This window comes from Arvicanthis niloticus, chromosome 19 (assembly GCF_011762505.2).
Source record: "Arvicanthis niloticus isolate mArvNil1 chromosome 19, mArvNil1.pat.X, whole genome shotgun sequence".
In the NCBI taxonomy this organism is placed as follows: domain Eukaryota; kingdom Metazoa; phylum Chordata; class Mammalia; order Rodentia; family Muridae; genus Arvicanthis; species Arvicanthis niloticus.
In genome coordinates this window covers 903217-918689 of record NC_047676.1, presented here as the reverse complement: position 1 = coordinate 918689, position 15473 = coordinate 903217, and the positions used below count along the sequence as shown (strand labels likewise).

Sequence of the window (15473 nt, the reverse complement as noted above, 5' to 3'; positions counted from 1 at the left end):
ATAGTTTTCCATATACTTAAAATTCTGTTATAGCATTGTTTATTTATAACTTTATTTTCTGGGTTCACATAAGGGCCCATGCTGACTAACAGAACTTCAGGTATGTGACAAATACTGGACTAATGTGAATGTAGGTCAGGAAGGAGCTAAACTTCCAGAAATAGATGACTAGCATGTCACAGAAGTGGCACCACAGATCTGTGGAAATTGGATTACTCTCCTTAAGGTGGTGTGGTTGTCAGTTGACCAGTTGGAAAAGATTAGGCAGGGACCACACTCCATTCTTTCTGTCGAGATACACCATATGGCGATAGATGTGTGTATAGTCATTAGATTGGCAGGATGGCCTTTCTGTCTCCTTTATTTAACAACTCATTCCCTCCAGAGGACACATCTGAGTCCAGGCACCCACCCTTCGGTGAGAGCTTCTAGTGCCTGGGCAGGTGCTGCATCAAGTCACCATGCTCCTGGACAATAGGGACATTGAGCAGGAGCCTTTCCAGAGTGAGTACTCTATCTTTTTACCTCTAGTCTCCACCATCATCAAAGCAGAGGTCTGTCTACTGCTGGACGTCAGCCTTACCACTTGGCGGCCAATAACTCTGGCCTGTGGCTGTCAGGCTGATGTCTAGCAGTGATGTGTACTAAGCTTGGGGGCATGAACAGGCTCTAAGGTGTTAAGAAAGTGAGACCTGCCTTACTTACTACTTACTTACTGACATGCCAAAGAGCCTCGTGTCAATGATTCTAGTGTATAGTCTGTGAAATAACCAGAACTCTAATTCTAACTCCCTCCCTGTCTGGGTCCTGTGCTATTTGGAGGCCCCACAGCAATATCCTTTCTAAGGATAGTATCCTGTCTAAACTGATCTTGGTTCTCCCTGTGGACTGAGGACCTCTAGCTGAAGTCTTGGGAACCTCTCGCCTCTCCACACAAACTGAGGTCCTAATCTGTTACTTGATGGAGGCAGCTATAGGCAGAAGCTGTGCTTTTAGCATCTAAAGAACCTGGACCTGAGGGGCCGGGATACACTGCAAAGGGAACTTTCCTGCCTTATTCAGGAGCAGGAAGTTTATGTGGCTGTCTGAGCGGTAAGAATAATCAGATGTCACAAAGTCCAAGCCTTGTAATTCTGTGAACTTTATTAGTAGGAGTGGCTGTCTCCCGACATGGTCACCCCGTCCTAAACTCATTGAGGCACAAGCATACGGTGTACCAACCCAGAGCAAGGCTGTTGAGTGCATGAGGCTCTGAGCCTTGGCCTCCAATGGGGAAAAGGGCATAGGACAGGGAAGAGTGATCAGGAAGACCTTGAGGGCTGGCTCCCTGGGATTGGAGCTGTTGGTGTAGGGGTCCCATTGAGATACTACTACTATGTTGTCACTGTATGACTCATGGTCCCACTGACACACCCATACTTCGGACTAAGACCCCCAGCAAAATCATAGTTTCTTTAATATCAGCATTGGGGTCATACCAGGATAGGTGTGGCCTTGAGTGGACTTTCCTCCTGATAAGCCCCTGGCAGCTGCTCTGGCCTTGGCAGGAGCCAACAAAGTGACTTTCCTCTACCTTCTCCTTCCTGGTATCCTCCCAAAGTTGTCCAAGCTTTCCAGGAACTACAGAGGCTTGGTCAAGAGCATAGACTTATGGGTCTAGGCCTACTAGACAAGGGGCTTACAAACCAGTTCAAGCTACAGGCATAGGCTCAGTAAGCTCCATAGATGACTATGCTTCAGTGAGGTTAGGGAGTGCAGAGTAACTGGGCTGGAGCCTTGGCCACAGTTGTAGTCCTTGGCCTTGTCCCAAGAGGGAAGAAGACTCCTTATGTTGCTTTAATAGAAAGCTTGACTTATGCTTTAGTCCTGGCGTGAAGTAATCTGGTTATATTGATTTTGCTAGTAGGTAGTACAAGGCACACACTAGCCTCAAGTCACCCACAGAGTTCAGGCCCTCTGACCACTTCGGCAACTAGCCAGTGATGACCACTGGTTATAAAACTCCTAAGCTACTTTAAAACTATGAACTATAAAACTGCTTTCAGTGGTGATGGCCTAGGGTGTGGATGATCAAGGGAAGGGGTAGAAATATTTAGGTCTAGATAGTAGATTTGTTAGTCTGGAGAGATAGTTGGAACAGATTCTTTTGAGGCACGTTGATACAGAGTACTTGTTACCTTTCCACCATGAGGCAGAGCCTTTTACCATAAGGCAACTCTGCATGCCCACAGATGGTATCATGAATGGAACAGACACCTGGGCCGCTAGCCAGGAACTTTTCAGTGTCCTTCACTAACCAAGGCAGGTCAATGAGCTGATCTGGCTCCTAATCACAAGGGATTAAGGCTGACAGGGATCCCCAAGTGAACACACTTTAGAGAGACAGTGTTTGGATTGGGGGAGGTAGCTCTCAACTGATAAAGTCCTTGCTATGTAAGCAGGAGGACCTGATTTTATTCTCAACACCCAGGTAAAAAGCTAGGTGTGGTTGTATGGGTTTATAATCCTAGCACTGGGGAGGTAGAGACAAGCAGATCCCCGAGGCTCTCTAGCCAGCTCCCCTAGTGTATTTGGAGAAGCACAGGGCCAAGTAGAGAGGTCTTTTACTTTTATGAAATAAAAAGATGAGCAACTTCCGAGGAGTGATATCCAAGTATGACCTTGGGCTTCCACACAATATGCACACACATATAGTTATACTTGCATCTCTATAAACACACATGGAATACACTAGAGAGAAGAAGGTGGAGGCATAGATGGGGAAGAAAAAGAAAGTCTGGAGAGCTAGGTGTATCTGGAATCCCAACACTTGGGAGGCTGAAGCTGAAGACTGAATGTGAGGCCAGCCTAGGTTACATAGCCAGATCATGTCTCAAAAAGGCAAACAAACAAACAAAAATAGGAAAGAGAGATAAGGCCTGTTTATTCATTTATGGTTTGTTTGAGGGCTTGAGACTTTGAGGAAATACTGCAATAATCGTTTTGTTCCAGAGTCTAGTGGCAGGACCAGCTGGCTTTAAGCACAGGTTCCTCTACTTTGGCCTGCAGGCAGACTTCTTCGGTGTCTTTTGGGTCCTATCTAGCTTGTACGACAGCTGGGACTCCCCTTTTGGCCTAGCTAGACAATCGGTCACCACATTCTTGATCACATAGCAAGAAGCAAATACTTTTGGATGGCTAGTCATTGATTTGTGCCCGCCCCCAGGTCTCCCCACAGGGCCACCAATGCATTTTGGGAAGGAGGCTGATGCCCAGGAGGACTTCTGTTTGCTTTCCTCCCTGAGACCCAAGGGCCTAAAGCCCAGCTTGTGATTTCAGCCCAGCTGCAGGGCACATCACCCTCTGTCTCCACCTGAGTAATTTAAAAGCACATAAACCTAAATGAGGTAAGGCAGTGGAAGTGGAAGGCCCCCACCCTCTCTTGGCCTCTGTGTAGCACTGGCCTGCATTCAGCAAACCTGATGTGTTCTTGGCCCTTCTCCTTCTCCCAGCGAGGAGAGTGGCTAAAGGTGAGGTGGTGAAATAATTTCCAGTTTCCTTCTGACATTCCTGATAGTAGTCCTGCTGGCTGGGAATCCAGGTGACGCTGGAAATGGCTTTTGAGAATGGCCCAGTTCCTGGAAGGGAAACATTTCTCTTTAACTGATTAGGATTCATAAGACATTGAGAAGCCTACAGAGGTTAGACCAGGAACTGTGGGTCTCCTCTGAACCTTAGAAGGAATAATTGGGGGTTAGTTATCATAATTCCAATCACAAGCTTCTGTCTCCCACTCATGCTCTGAGCTTCTACCCACCTAAGAAGACTTAGGAATGAGACCATGCTATGACTGACTCCCTCAGAAGGGGCGGGTCAGTGTGGACTTTACATTTCTTGAAGGACTACAACAGGAAGATGACCCAGCCCACTTTAAAAAGAATAGCCCAGCCCCCTTTAGGGCTAGGGAGGGAGCAACAGAATTAGCCATAGTGTCATAAAGAAGTTGTTCAGAGTTCCCTCAAGAATAGGGCACACTGGGTTCTCAGATAGCTCTCAGCTCCAAGAATATCTGTTATAATGATAACCATTCAGAGCCACTATCCCTTGAGCTTTGTGATTAGGGACCTGAAGAACAGCTTTTATGCCTCCAATATCCTGGAAGCCATGTTCCTTGATTCCTTCCGTGTTCCTTGATGGACAGGCTCCTTTAGCCTCTACTTCCACTTCAAAGTTCAGCTTCCCATCCTGTTCACCTAAGCTTGGGTCTGTCACAGAGGCACTATGTTGTGTTTCCTGCTTTTTCTCTTCTTGGTCACAGGATCACCCACACTGTGGATGCCTCCCTCTCTATCCCAGCTTCATTCTTCCTGTTTCTCTCAATGAGACACCTTCATTGCATACCACGAGGCCCCACTATACCTGGAAGGAGCCTTCAAATTGGTCCCAGATTCTCATCAGGAACAAACAACAGATCATAGTCACGTGGGTATGCAAAGGCACTGTTGTCCACAGACTTAAACCTTTTTGGATTCCCTATGAAGTAGTAAGAAGCCTGGAATACAGTCTCACCCTCTGAGTTCTGTCTGTGTCCAAGGAGAAATGTATGTTGCTCCACAGTATAAAGATAGGGGTTTTGTCAAGAAGAAACTATCCAGATTTGGCTCTGCCTTAATGGGTGTATGAGGTCTACAGACCCGTCCATCCTTTCACACATCTGATGCTCTAAATCCAGTATGTTTTGTGGGCTGAAAGAATATCAGGAAGCTCAGATAGGAGAGCCTGGTGCTAGCTCTGTCATAAGTACCTATATGACTGACTCTAAAGACAAATTACAACAACCTCAGAGGTCAGCACAAGTAGATCTCATTCCATCCTGTAAACACTGACTGGCCTGTGTCTAGTCAGGGGGAGAACTTTCCAGAAAAGTGAGCACACATGCAGATCTGCTGTGGTGTAGCCTAGCAACAGCCAGTAGGACTTGTGTTATTCACAATGTGCTCTCCTTCCTTGGGAAGGCTGGGGAGACACCCACAGAACAGACATCCTTTCCTAGGGTTACTGGAAGAAGGTTCACTGGAAGAGAAAATAATCCCTATGAGAGAAGAGCAGGGACACCTGACAAGGGCTCAATGACAGACAGGTAGGGACAACCCAACTGCTTTTCAGTGTAATCTCAATTTGTGTCATAGTCTGCCTCTGCAGTGTCACCTTGAGGCTTCTTTCCCTGACTGGCCTGGCTGGAACTTTAGAATTCACTATGCTGAAGGAAAAAAAAAAAAGGAAAAAAGAAAAGCCTTGTGAGCTGGGCCCATGGGTAGCATTACTCATACCACATGCTCTTAGAAACTAAAAGCTGTGTTTTGATGAACTGAGGCCTGATTATAGAAGGCATAGTCTGTGGAGGTAGTGCATCTCCTGGAGTATCCCTTCTTCCTGTTTCCTAACACAGGGCTACTAGGACAGCAGTGGGTGGTCCCTAAAACTAGGCTTCCTCCTTTGGAGCCACCTCTGTTCTAATGTCTCAAACTTCCCCAAAGCCAAGTAATGTACTATACTGGTGATGTTACTGTCCCTTTGTGGCCCTCTGACTTTGATGTCTAGCATACCTACCCTGAGGTTTCCTGGCCTTCATAGTCATACCTGGCAACTGGCTCCTCCTTAGTCAAGGTCACCCTGAGGCTTCCCGCATGCACCTTCCCCACTCAAGCTGTTCAGGTCTGCAGTATGTCTGGGTTCCTGGAAATGCCCTTGTGTGGCTACAGCAAGCCACAGTGTTATGTAGAGCCTATTAGCTTACCTCACTGAGTTCTCTCGGGGCATTCTGTGTTAATCTCTCAGGCTCACTCTTGCAAGTAGATCACTGTTGTCCTGACCTACTTGCCACAGACATGACTGCATGACTGATGTCTTTATTATTGTGGGATGAAATAATATTATGTCTGGATGAATCCAGAGCAGTCTGAAAGCTGGGAGTGCAGGAGAGAAGCCATTAATTAGAAGAGAGGCTGGGAGGGTTCAAAGGTTAGAGGATACTTCTGAAAGTGGAAACCCTTCAACAAGAAAAGACCTGAGGCCTGAGAGATACTGAGGCTTTCTTGGTTCCTTGGTGGGGGAAGGCAAGGCAGGAGGTAGAGGTCAATGGAGTCCCGCTCCAGTTGTGGGAGATGGTAGTATGGAAGCTACACGTAGCCTGGACAAACTACTTTGGGAGAACTTGTCAAAGAGAATTGGAAAGTTGGACTAAACTGCTGTTTTAGTGTAGAGATAATGATTGGGTTCAAAGTAGAGGCATCTCCACTACTCAACACTGTTCAGAAGTGAAGCAGGAAAGGCATCTGAGGACAACTTCATGGGAACTGAGGGAGAGCTCTGGTCAGGAACCTCAATCAGCCTGGGAGGCAAAGGACTACAGAGGCAGCTTTCCAAGCTGGCCAGTCCTATGGCCCATGAGGGTAAGAGAGGTCTTGGCCACTATTGAATATAAATTGTTTGTTGTGGTTGCAGCTAGTGGCACACAATACCCAGTGTCATAAACATTAATTAGCACAAGTTAATATATAATTCCACACCCTTCAGTATATCATCAATGCCAGAACTATTGTTCGATAAGGATTTAATGAGGAGAAGGGAAGCTGATAAGAACCTTCTCTCATTGTGAGATGCCAAGGTCATGAGGGAAGGGAGCTAGTTACTCCTGACAACACACCAGGGGAGGGCGTGTTACCCAGGCCCTGCCCCTCTCCTCTCTGCACCTATCACACTGAGGGGGCACACTTTGTGATTCTTTGGACCCGTCTCTATTGGAAATTCCTCTGAAGGTTGTACTACTAATGTTACCTCATACCATTCTCTACCCTAGTCTCAGGCCATGGTGAGGTACTCATTCATATAAGCAGTCACTCCAGGGGCCCAGGCTGAGTCAGGGTCTTCCTGTCTGCAGATGCTCTTTTTCTTATTATGAGCTGTAGTCCCATAATTCAGTTATTCAGCTCTTGGGCTGGTAGCTCCATTCCTGCAGGCAGGTTATGGCAGAAATATAGGCCCCTCCCAGTCTGTCTTGGGAGTTTGGGAAATGTCAGGGTGCTATGGTAGATGTATAGATTCTGGAGAAACCGAGATGCCAGCAGAGTAGTAGAGGTTCTGGGGGCAGGTATTCCCTCCCTTGCAAGGGCACAGAGGAATTAATCTCAGAAAAAGGAGCTGATGGGGACTCTTCTCAACTCTGCTCTTCTATCGTGATCATTCTACTAGTGAAGTCACTATGTGCTAAACCAGTCCTTGATCCAGGAGGTAGGTAGTCATAACTTCCTTTCTTGGAAAGGAAGGCAGAGCCCCTGGTAGCATCTCTGAGACCACTGTTTTCTATGTGAGCGGATATAGGAGGGGGAAGTAGGAAGTTACATTTAGGTAACAACTAGAGACAGCTCCTATCTGAGGCCTTTGAAGAGGTTAAAGCAAAATTTCTGTCTATTTCCTTGATCATACATACACCAGCACACATATGCTACAACATGTTGTGTTTCAGACAACTAGTCCTGTGAAGAAAAGCTACCTTGCAGATGCAGTTGAGGACTGGCTCTATGCCCTGCCCTACCCTGTTCCATCTCCTGTGCTCAGGCTAGTGGGCAAAGCTGCTGGAGAATCTTCTGTGCAACAGGGCTGACCCCTCAGTGGTATTGGATGCTCTGACATCTAACCCAGTTGACTGAAGTCATATTATGGGCTTCATGAGCTTAGATTTAGGGATACATGAGTTGAGGCTCTGTGCTGAGGCTGGGGACAGTGACCATGGTCTGTGTCTTTGTTATTGTTTTACTTCTGAGAAGAGACACTCTGATCAAGGAAACTATTAGAAGAGAAAACATTTAATTAGGGTGTTGCTTACAGTTTCAGAGATTTAATCTATTATCATCTGGATAGAAAGCATGGCAGCATGTAGACAGATGCTAGAGGAGCAGCTGAGAGCTACATACTTATCAACAGGCAGGAATGGGGGGAGAGGGGAAAGAAAGAAGAGAGAGAGAGAGAGAGAGAGAGAGAGAGAGAGAGAGAGAGAGAGAGAGAGAGAGAGAGACTGAGACGACTGAGACTCTGGGTTTGGCATGAGCTTCTGAAACTTCAAAGTCCATTAGTGATCCACTTCTTCCAACAAAGCCACACCTCCCAGTCCTTCTAATCCTTACAAATATTGTTACTCTCTGGTGACTAAGCATTCAAATACATGGGCTTATGGGAAGCATTCTTATTCAAACCACCATATTTCACTCCAACAACATCACAAAGGTGTGTGTGGTAGAGCAATGGTTCTTTTCTCCTCTTGTATGTCCATACACTGCTCAGGGGCAACCAGGACTCCTGGACCCTTACCCCAACACCCACTAGGCACCCCATGTAATGCCTGACATGCTGACAGGCTTGTAGCCATATCATAATGCAAAATGAATTTATCCAACTTCAAAAGTCTCCACAGTTATCACAGTCTAGACATCCAAAGTCTTTTCTGAGACTCAGGGGAATCTCTTAACTGTAACCCCCTATAAAATCAAAATAAAAAACAGATCACATACTTACAACATACAATGGCACAGGCTATACATTACCATTCTAAAAGGGAGTAAAGGGAGCATAGTGAGGAAATACTGGACCAAAGGAAAACCAAAACCAGCAGGGCAAACACCAAATTCTTTATCTCCATGTTCTATGTCAAAGTGCTCTTTGGATCTCCAACTTCTTTCGCTTTGTTGACTGTGACACACTTCTTTTTCTTGGGCTGGTTTTATACCTAGTCTACAGCTTTTCTTGGCAGATGTCCCATGACTCTAGCAACTCTAACTTTAAGCCCTGCTTAAAGTATTCAACCACTTTTCTAGTCCAAAGCCCTAAAGTCTCCCATATTCTTCCAAGCAAAAGCATGGTCAGGCCAAACGCAGCAATATACCACTCCCTGGTACCAACTTTTGTCTTAGTCACTGTTCCAATTATGTGAAGAGACACCATGACCAAGGCAACTATTAGATGAGAAAGCACTTAATTGGGGCTGGCTTACAGTTTCAGAGGTTTAATCCATTATCATCATGCAGGGAGCTTGATGGCATGTATGATGCTGGAACTGTAGCTGAGTGTTACATACTGACCCATAGGCAGAAAGAATGACTCTGGGATTGACATGGGCTTTTGCAACCACAAGGCATATCCCCAGTGATACACTTACTTCAACAAAGCCACACCACCTAATCCTTCTAATCCCTTCAAATGTTGTCACTCCCTGGTTACTAAGCATTCAAACACATGAGCCTATGGAAGCCATTCTTATTCAAATCACCACAGTCTGTGACCAACCAATGACTGACTAGCAGATCATTTCCACCAGTGCTATTGGAATAAATAAACTAATTCATTGTTCTTTCCATTAACTTCTCTAATAGCTTGCCATCCCTTGTCTACCAGGGTGAGTGTGTTGTACTAGCCAAGTTCCATATAAGCCATGCACCTGGAAGGTGGTTTGTCTGGACTCATTACAAACAGCCTCTGTGCCAGTAGAACACTCTTATAGGACTCACACATTTACCCATAATTCACTGAGGCTGGACTCTTAACTTTTCCCCTAGAGTAGGTTGCTAAAACCTTGTTGTCCTCCCACATATCAGATATGGTATAGATTCCACAGGCCTTTGTCATGGACAGAATCCCTGACTCTTAGTGAGAATATCCAAGACATCAGCAGAAGGCGGGTATCAGAGCTGGGTGGGTGCAAAGCACTGGCTCTGGGACCCTATGGCCTGAGGCCAGCTACTCAGCCTTCAGCTTCCTGGCTTTAAAATGGGATTAGAAGAACAATGTGAATGCCAGGCCAGCCTGCCTTCGTGTTTCCCAGGGGTATCAAATGAAAACCAGGTGAGGGTACATGGGTGGGGGGTTGACAGTTAGAAGCTGTTGTTGTTTTTCTGTGTGTATAATACCAGTCTCTAAATAGGGAAACGCAGAGACAGAACAATGAGTGCATTCATGTGCAGGCAAGCACAAAGGGCCATCCACGTGGCCACTACAGGGGCGCACAGCAACCAGTGCTGTGGGAGACAGGGAGCACTAGTGGGTGTTCAGCTCAAGGAGGGCACATTCCTTGCCAGCAGTCCCTTATCTCGTGCTCAGTCAGAGCACCCTGGCTGTGCGCACGCAGACAGATGCCTAAGAGAACCCTGAGAGACATCCTTATCAGGGAGGCGCTGCTCAGCTAGAATTCAATATACCTCAGTCCAGCTGGGAACCAGAATCTACGCAACACATGTTTGGACACTGACACTAGGGCAGTACGGCTAGAGTAGGAGTGATGTGTCAGCTTGCATCGAAACCTGCCAAAAGGTCACAACTCAGGGAGGGGAACATACCCCACACCCATGTCCAAGGAAAACACCTTTGTTTTCACAAGCTGAAATAGCGGAAGGGTGAGATTGATCTTTGAAAATATTATTCCTGAAATATAAACTCACAGCGGGTGTTCCTGGCAGCAAGGTTTCAAGTCTGGTCACTGGTACCTCTTTCCCCTTAGTTTGAGCTGCTGGGGCAGGGGTGCAGTTCTGAATGATATCTTGCTCTGCAGATCTTGAAAGAGGGCTCTTTCTCCTTTCAGGCCAGGCTCCTTTTGTCTAGGTGGGCTGCCCAGGTGAGGAGAGGCTCCCACACCCTCTCCAGGGCCACTAAATGGTGACTCAGATGCTACTGGCAGCCTAATCCTCCCTTGGGATTACACTCCATAAACCCGCAACTCCTGGTTCTGGGAAGAAGTCAGGGTTTATGCCCAGTACGACCATGTCCTTTACAACCCAATTGACCTAAACCCAGCCAGGGCTGGTCCAGTACAGCCTGTACCCACCTGGGGTGAGAATATGGCTGAGCTCCTCCTGCAAGGTCTCAGGTGGGTCTGGGTGGGGCTGCACAGCTGCACTCATTATAGAATAAGTCCCCTTCTGGAAGAGAATGAACAAGGCACTGGGGGCAAAGCAGGGCTTCAGGAAGGGCCAACTCTAGTCTGGGCTGTGTACATCCCACAGGGTTCCCAGGCCCAGCTACACAGGGAAGGTTGGCTGGCTGGCAGCCCACTTGCTGTCCCCTGGAATGATTGGCTCAGTTGGCATTCTTCTCCTTTCTCTGCTTGAGTTGGGCCAGTATGTTGAGTCCCACGTCTATAGTGCCTGAATGGGATGACAGATTTAATGGAAGAATCTGTGGGGTTGGAAGGAGCCAAGGGACCCTCACGTGCTAGGACATGGAGTCCTGCCCCAGAAACTATTCTGTGCTACCAGGGTCTGGCATGAGTGACATTCCAATCTGAAAGGCTAATGTGTGCAAATGAGCTGTGTTCTGGCCTCTGCCTAGGAATTCCCTATCCTTCCACAAATGCAGACATTCCTCTCTGAAAAATTTCCACCCTCTGCTGAACAACTTTGATGCTGCCCTGCTCTCAGGGTCCAGAACTATCTTTGGTTTAGGTGATGCCTTTTCTCTTCCATGTGGACAGAGTCCTTGACAGTAGTGGTCAGGAACACAGGCCTGGGGTTTCCCCTGAGGCTCTTTGTCTCTGTTCTCTGTTAGGTCTTTGTAGTGCAGACCTGGGTCAGAGACTGTAAAAGGCCCCAATTTCTTTCCCAGTACTCAGAGGCCCTCCAAGCCCAGGTGTGTGACCAGATTTCTTCTTACTCTGATTGCTCAAGGATTAGTAGGCAACCAACTGACTCCTTATTTTGCTGTGGTGCTCCCACCAATCTAGATCAGTATATATTGAAAGCAAACAGGAGTGGTGAAGTAACAGGGGTTACAGTCAGCCCCTACCTGAGCTTCTGACAGAGAATTGGGGTCCGCCTTGCTCTTGGGAGTGGGCACATTTCACCTTCTACTCCAACAAGTCTCCCTGGTACCTGGGATCGTGGTCTAAATAGGGCTCACTTTAACTCCTGATTCCCTGTAGATTTGCAACATAGTATGATGTGGAAGCCTGCCGACAGACTTTAGCCTCTGCTTGTACTGAAGAATGCCACTGGTGACAAATGCATGACCATTTTTACAGCATGCTATTTGGGATATCTGGACTTGTTCCTATGAACAAAAGTGCCATTCATCAGGGAAATTCCCTGTATTCTTAAGAAAGTCTACTAGGAGTACTTCTGCAAACAAAGCTGTGTCTGCTTGCCATAAACAGAGTTCATCCCAGGAGCCCGGGTTCCTTTCTGGGACCAGAGGATGGGATCTCTTAATGTGCACAGTGCTTCTGGGACCATGCCATCCTAAATCCTTCAGCATACACCATATCAGACATAGACAAAGTCCAGCAGCCTTCCTCTACTGGGCCTATTGTCATCTGGCTTTTCAAGGCTTAAGACTATTGATCTCTAGACAAGGCAGGGAGCCTTGACAGCTGGGACAGCTGCACTTTTCATGCCCAAGGGGACCTGGCCATTGTCCAGCACCCTGAATTGTTCCCTTCTCTGGAGCCTTCTTGACTGATAGGGGAACTGCATGTCTTTCCTGCTCCAGGTGGTGGAGCTGGCACTGCCTACTATGGGTTGTGGTTATGTTGTCAGGGATCAGAGAAGGCCTCTGAGTCTACTTGCTGCTGCTCACACATATGAAACACAGACACCATGAGGCTTGTGGATAAAATCAAGTCTTGTCCAAGACAAATGGGATCTGAGCCCAGCCAAGTCCAGAACACTCTTCTTTCATATCAGGCTTCTGTTTGGAAGTACCTGGAGACGATCCTCCTTTTCTAGTTCAAAAATGGAAGGCCCAACAGGAGCCAGGAGGAATCTTAGATCTTCACCAGGAGTGTTAGCTGTGCATAAGAATTCAGCTAAGATTGGTTGAATGGGTGCTCCATTTATGAGAACAGTTCAGAGTGGAAAGGCCTTGGCTTATAGTAGTGACCAAGAGCTGGGCCTCTCAAAGTGTCTGAGAGCCACTAAGACAGTAAGCTAAGCATGCAACGCCACAGTCTGGTAATCAGCATGCAACAACCACACACAGGGTGGTATTCAATAGTAACCCCCAGGCACACATTGTAATTAAGGACCCCTCATTTTACAGAGTAGAATAAGAAATACACAGAGAGGTGGGGGGCATTCCTGTGATACCCCCTCCTCTGAGACACCAGGGCTGTTTGTCTTTAGTTTGTTTCCACCAGATACACTTGATTATAGGGACTCTATAGAGTCCCTATAGGTGATTATAGTTTCTAGGGACTCTGAAGACCACAGGGTGGTTCTGGGTCTCAGCCAAGCCTACAGTTGAAAGAGCTGTTAAGTCTTTAGTGTGATTATTGACACACTCACCCCAACACAGGGAAATACAAGGAAAAGATCAAGATCATGATCTGTGGAATGAAGCTGATACATAAGCCCAGCCTGCAAGACTGTCCTGCATCTGGTTGGATACACTCCAAAGATCCTGAGGGAACCAGAAGAGAGTTAGAGGAGAATGTTTGGATGATTACCCAAGTGTGTGACCTGAGAGACATCAATTCCCACCATCTTCTGTGTGAACAAGAACTGGAACATAGCAGTGCTGAGAGGAGAGCCAACCCAGATGGCTGAAGGTAGACATTTGGCTTTCTGCAAACATCACAGTGTGCCCATACCAACTAAGCCTAAGCTGAGATAACTAGGTCATATAACCTATGACCCTACTGTGGGGTATTGGGTCCTTATATAGGGAAAATTGTGCCAGTATGAAGGTGATTTTCCTGAGAGTTCTTCAGAATTCAGTATATTCTTTTATTCTCAAAGTGCAGTTTTCAGAGCAGGACGTTGAGCTGAGACACTGAGGATGCATAGAGGGCTGGAGGTAACTTCTGTGTCCCCTGCTCTCTTGCTTCCTCTGCTGCTTGGAGTCACCAGTTCATCTTCCAGTTATCAGGTTAGAGGAATTATTTTTGTTTTACAATTTGCAAGTTGTCCTGCTGCCTGCCCAGCTTGGCTACAGCTTGTTGATTTAATTTTTATTTTTATCTACTGAAGGCAGTATGGTGGCATTGTGTCCCAGTTCAGTCTACAGTTAGCCCTTGTTCTTTCTCATAGTGGTTTGCCTGGGGACAGTTGGACACCCTGCCACTTTAGATCAGCTTGGGAAATATGAATTCCAGGCCCATGTGATCATTTTCTATAAGGCCCTCAGAGTCTTGGCTGCACCACAGGGCTTGTGCAGAATCTGTGGGGCTCTCTCTCTCAATATGGACCAGACAGGTGGGGATCCAGCCCAGGAGCCATGGAGAAAAGAGGAAGTACATAATATTAGCCCATATACTGGAACACCAAGTGTGGCCCAGTCCCTCTGAGAATTGGATCTAGCAAAGAAGAACCAAAAACTCCATGGCGATGATGAAGAACTAAGAGACTTCCTAGGAGACATGCACCCTATGGAGTGGGAGTATGACAAATGGAAGATTAAACAGGTGACAGGAAGAACAGTGTAGGGCTAGGAGCTGAGAAAGTTGTCCTGAGGCCCCACAGTCTACTGTCTCTAACCCACTTCAGAATGTAATGCAGTAGAGCTAGAGCAGCCACTGGTCTCAGCTCCACCCACTGAGAGCCACCTAGGACTGGCAACACAACAGACAACTCTGTTGCCCTGTAGTGGTTCTGCTGCTGTGTTAGGCTCTGATGTGCCTAGCCCGATCAGCTCCAAGGTTTCCCAGGATCCAGAGCCATAGCACACATCCCTGTGATAGTGGCCTGCCCATCTACTATATAAGGTGAGACCCAGGCCTAGGCTGGCACAGGCTGGAGCAGAATACAGGTAGAGTGATCAGAGAGTTCCAGGCTGGGCAAAGGCCCAGGCTTGACTAGGGAATGTCAAAGGTACTAACAGGCAGACATAGAAGCATGATGTTCACTTGGTTTTGAGAGATGCAATTTGCAATTGTATATTATCAACACCTGCTCCCCTAAAAAAAAACTAACAAAAACTCTGCCTTGAGTGGTGATTTTGGTTCTGGAAGAGGTCCCAGGTGGATCTTTTCTAACTCTAAGTGTTTGGTACCCAGTGGGCACCTTCAATTCATAGCCAAAGAAAGAAAGCCAGGGCAGCTCTGTAATGAACCCTTCTTCTCCAAACATAGCTCCAACTTCACAAATTTAGGCTGAAAAGTAATATTTCATGTATTGTCAACAAACAGATTTGCAATCACTAGCCACATTATGCACAAGTTTTCACAAATGATCATAATCAGAAGTCAGTGTGTCAAACTAGATATTTCCCGCTTTTGTTTCCTTAATTTTAAAGCTCGGGTGCTCATGGATTTATTAGCCCTTTCTGGACTGCTTCTCAGCATCTCTGAGCTTCTGGGTTAATTGTAGGCCTTCCAGGTGTGTACAGGAAAATGCCCAAGAGCTCCAGAAAGTCTAGATGTCAGAAAGGCTGCACATGCCAAACTGATGGAGGAGGTAGTCAGCAGTTATCAAACCACTGCAGGTGTCACTGTTCATACAGTTTTCCAGATGTGAGCG

At 46.8% G+C, this 15473-nt stretch overlaps 1 protein-coding gene across 1 annotated transcript in view; it reads left to right on the top strand.

Annotated features, from left to right (window-relative positions):
* Positions 1–299: 299 nt before the first annotated feature.
* The window catches only part of Slc9a3 (solute carrier family 9 member A3), a 64533-nt gene continuing 49359 nt past the window's right edge, over positions 300–15473 (top strand). Inside the window, exon 1 of the mRNA XM_076916310.1 lies at positions 300–504. Within this exon, the coding sequence (XP_076772425.1) occupies positions 462–504 (43 nt within the window). The 5' untranslated portion in view covers positions 300–461. The remainder of the gene's footprint in view (positions 505–15473) is intronic.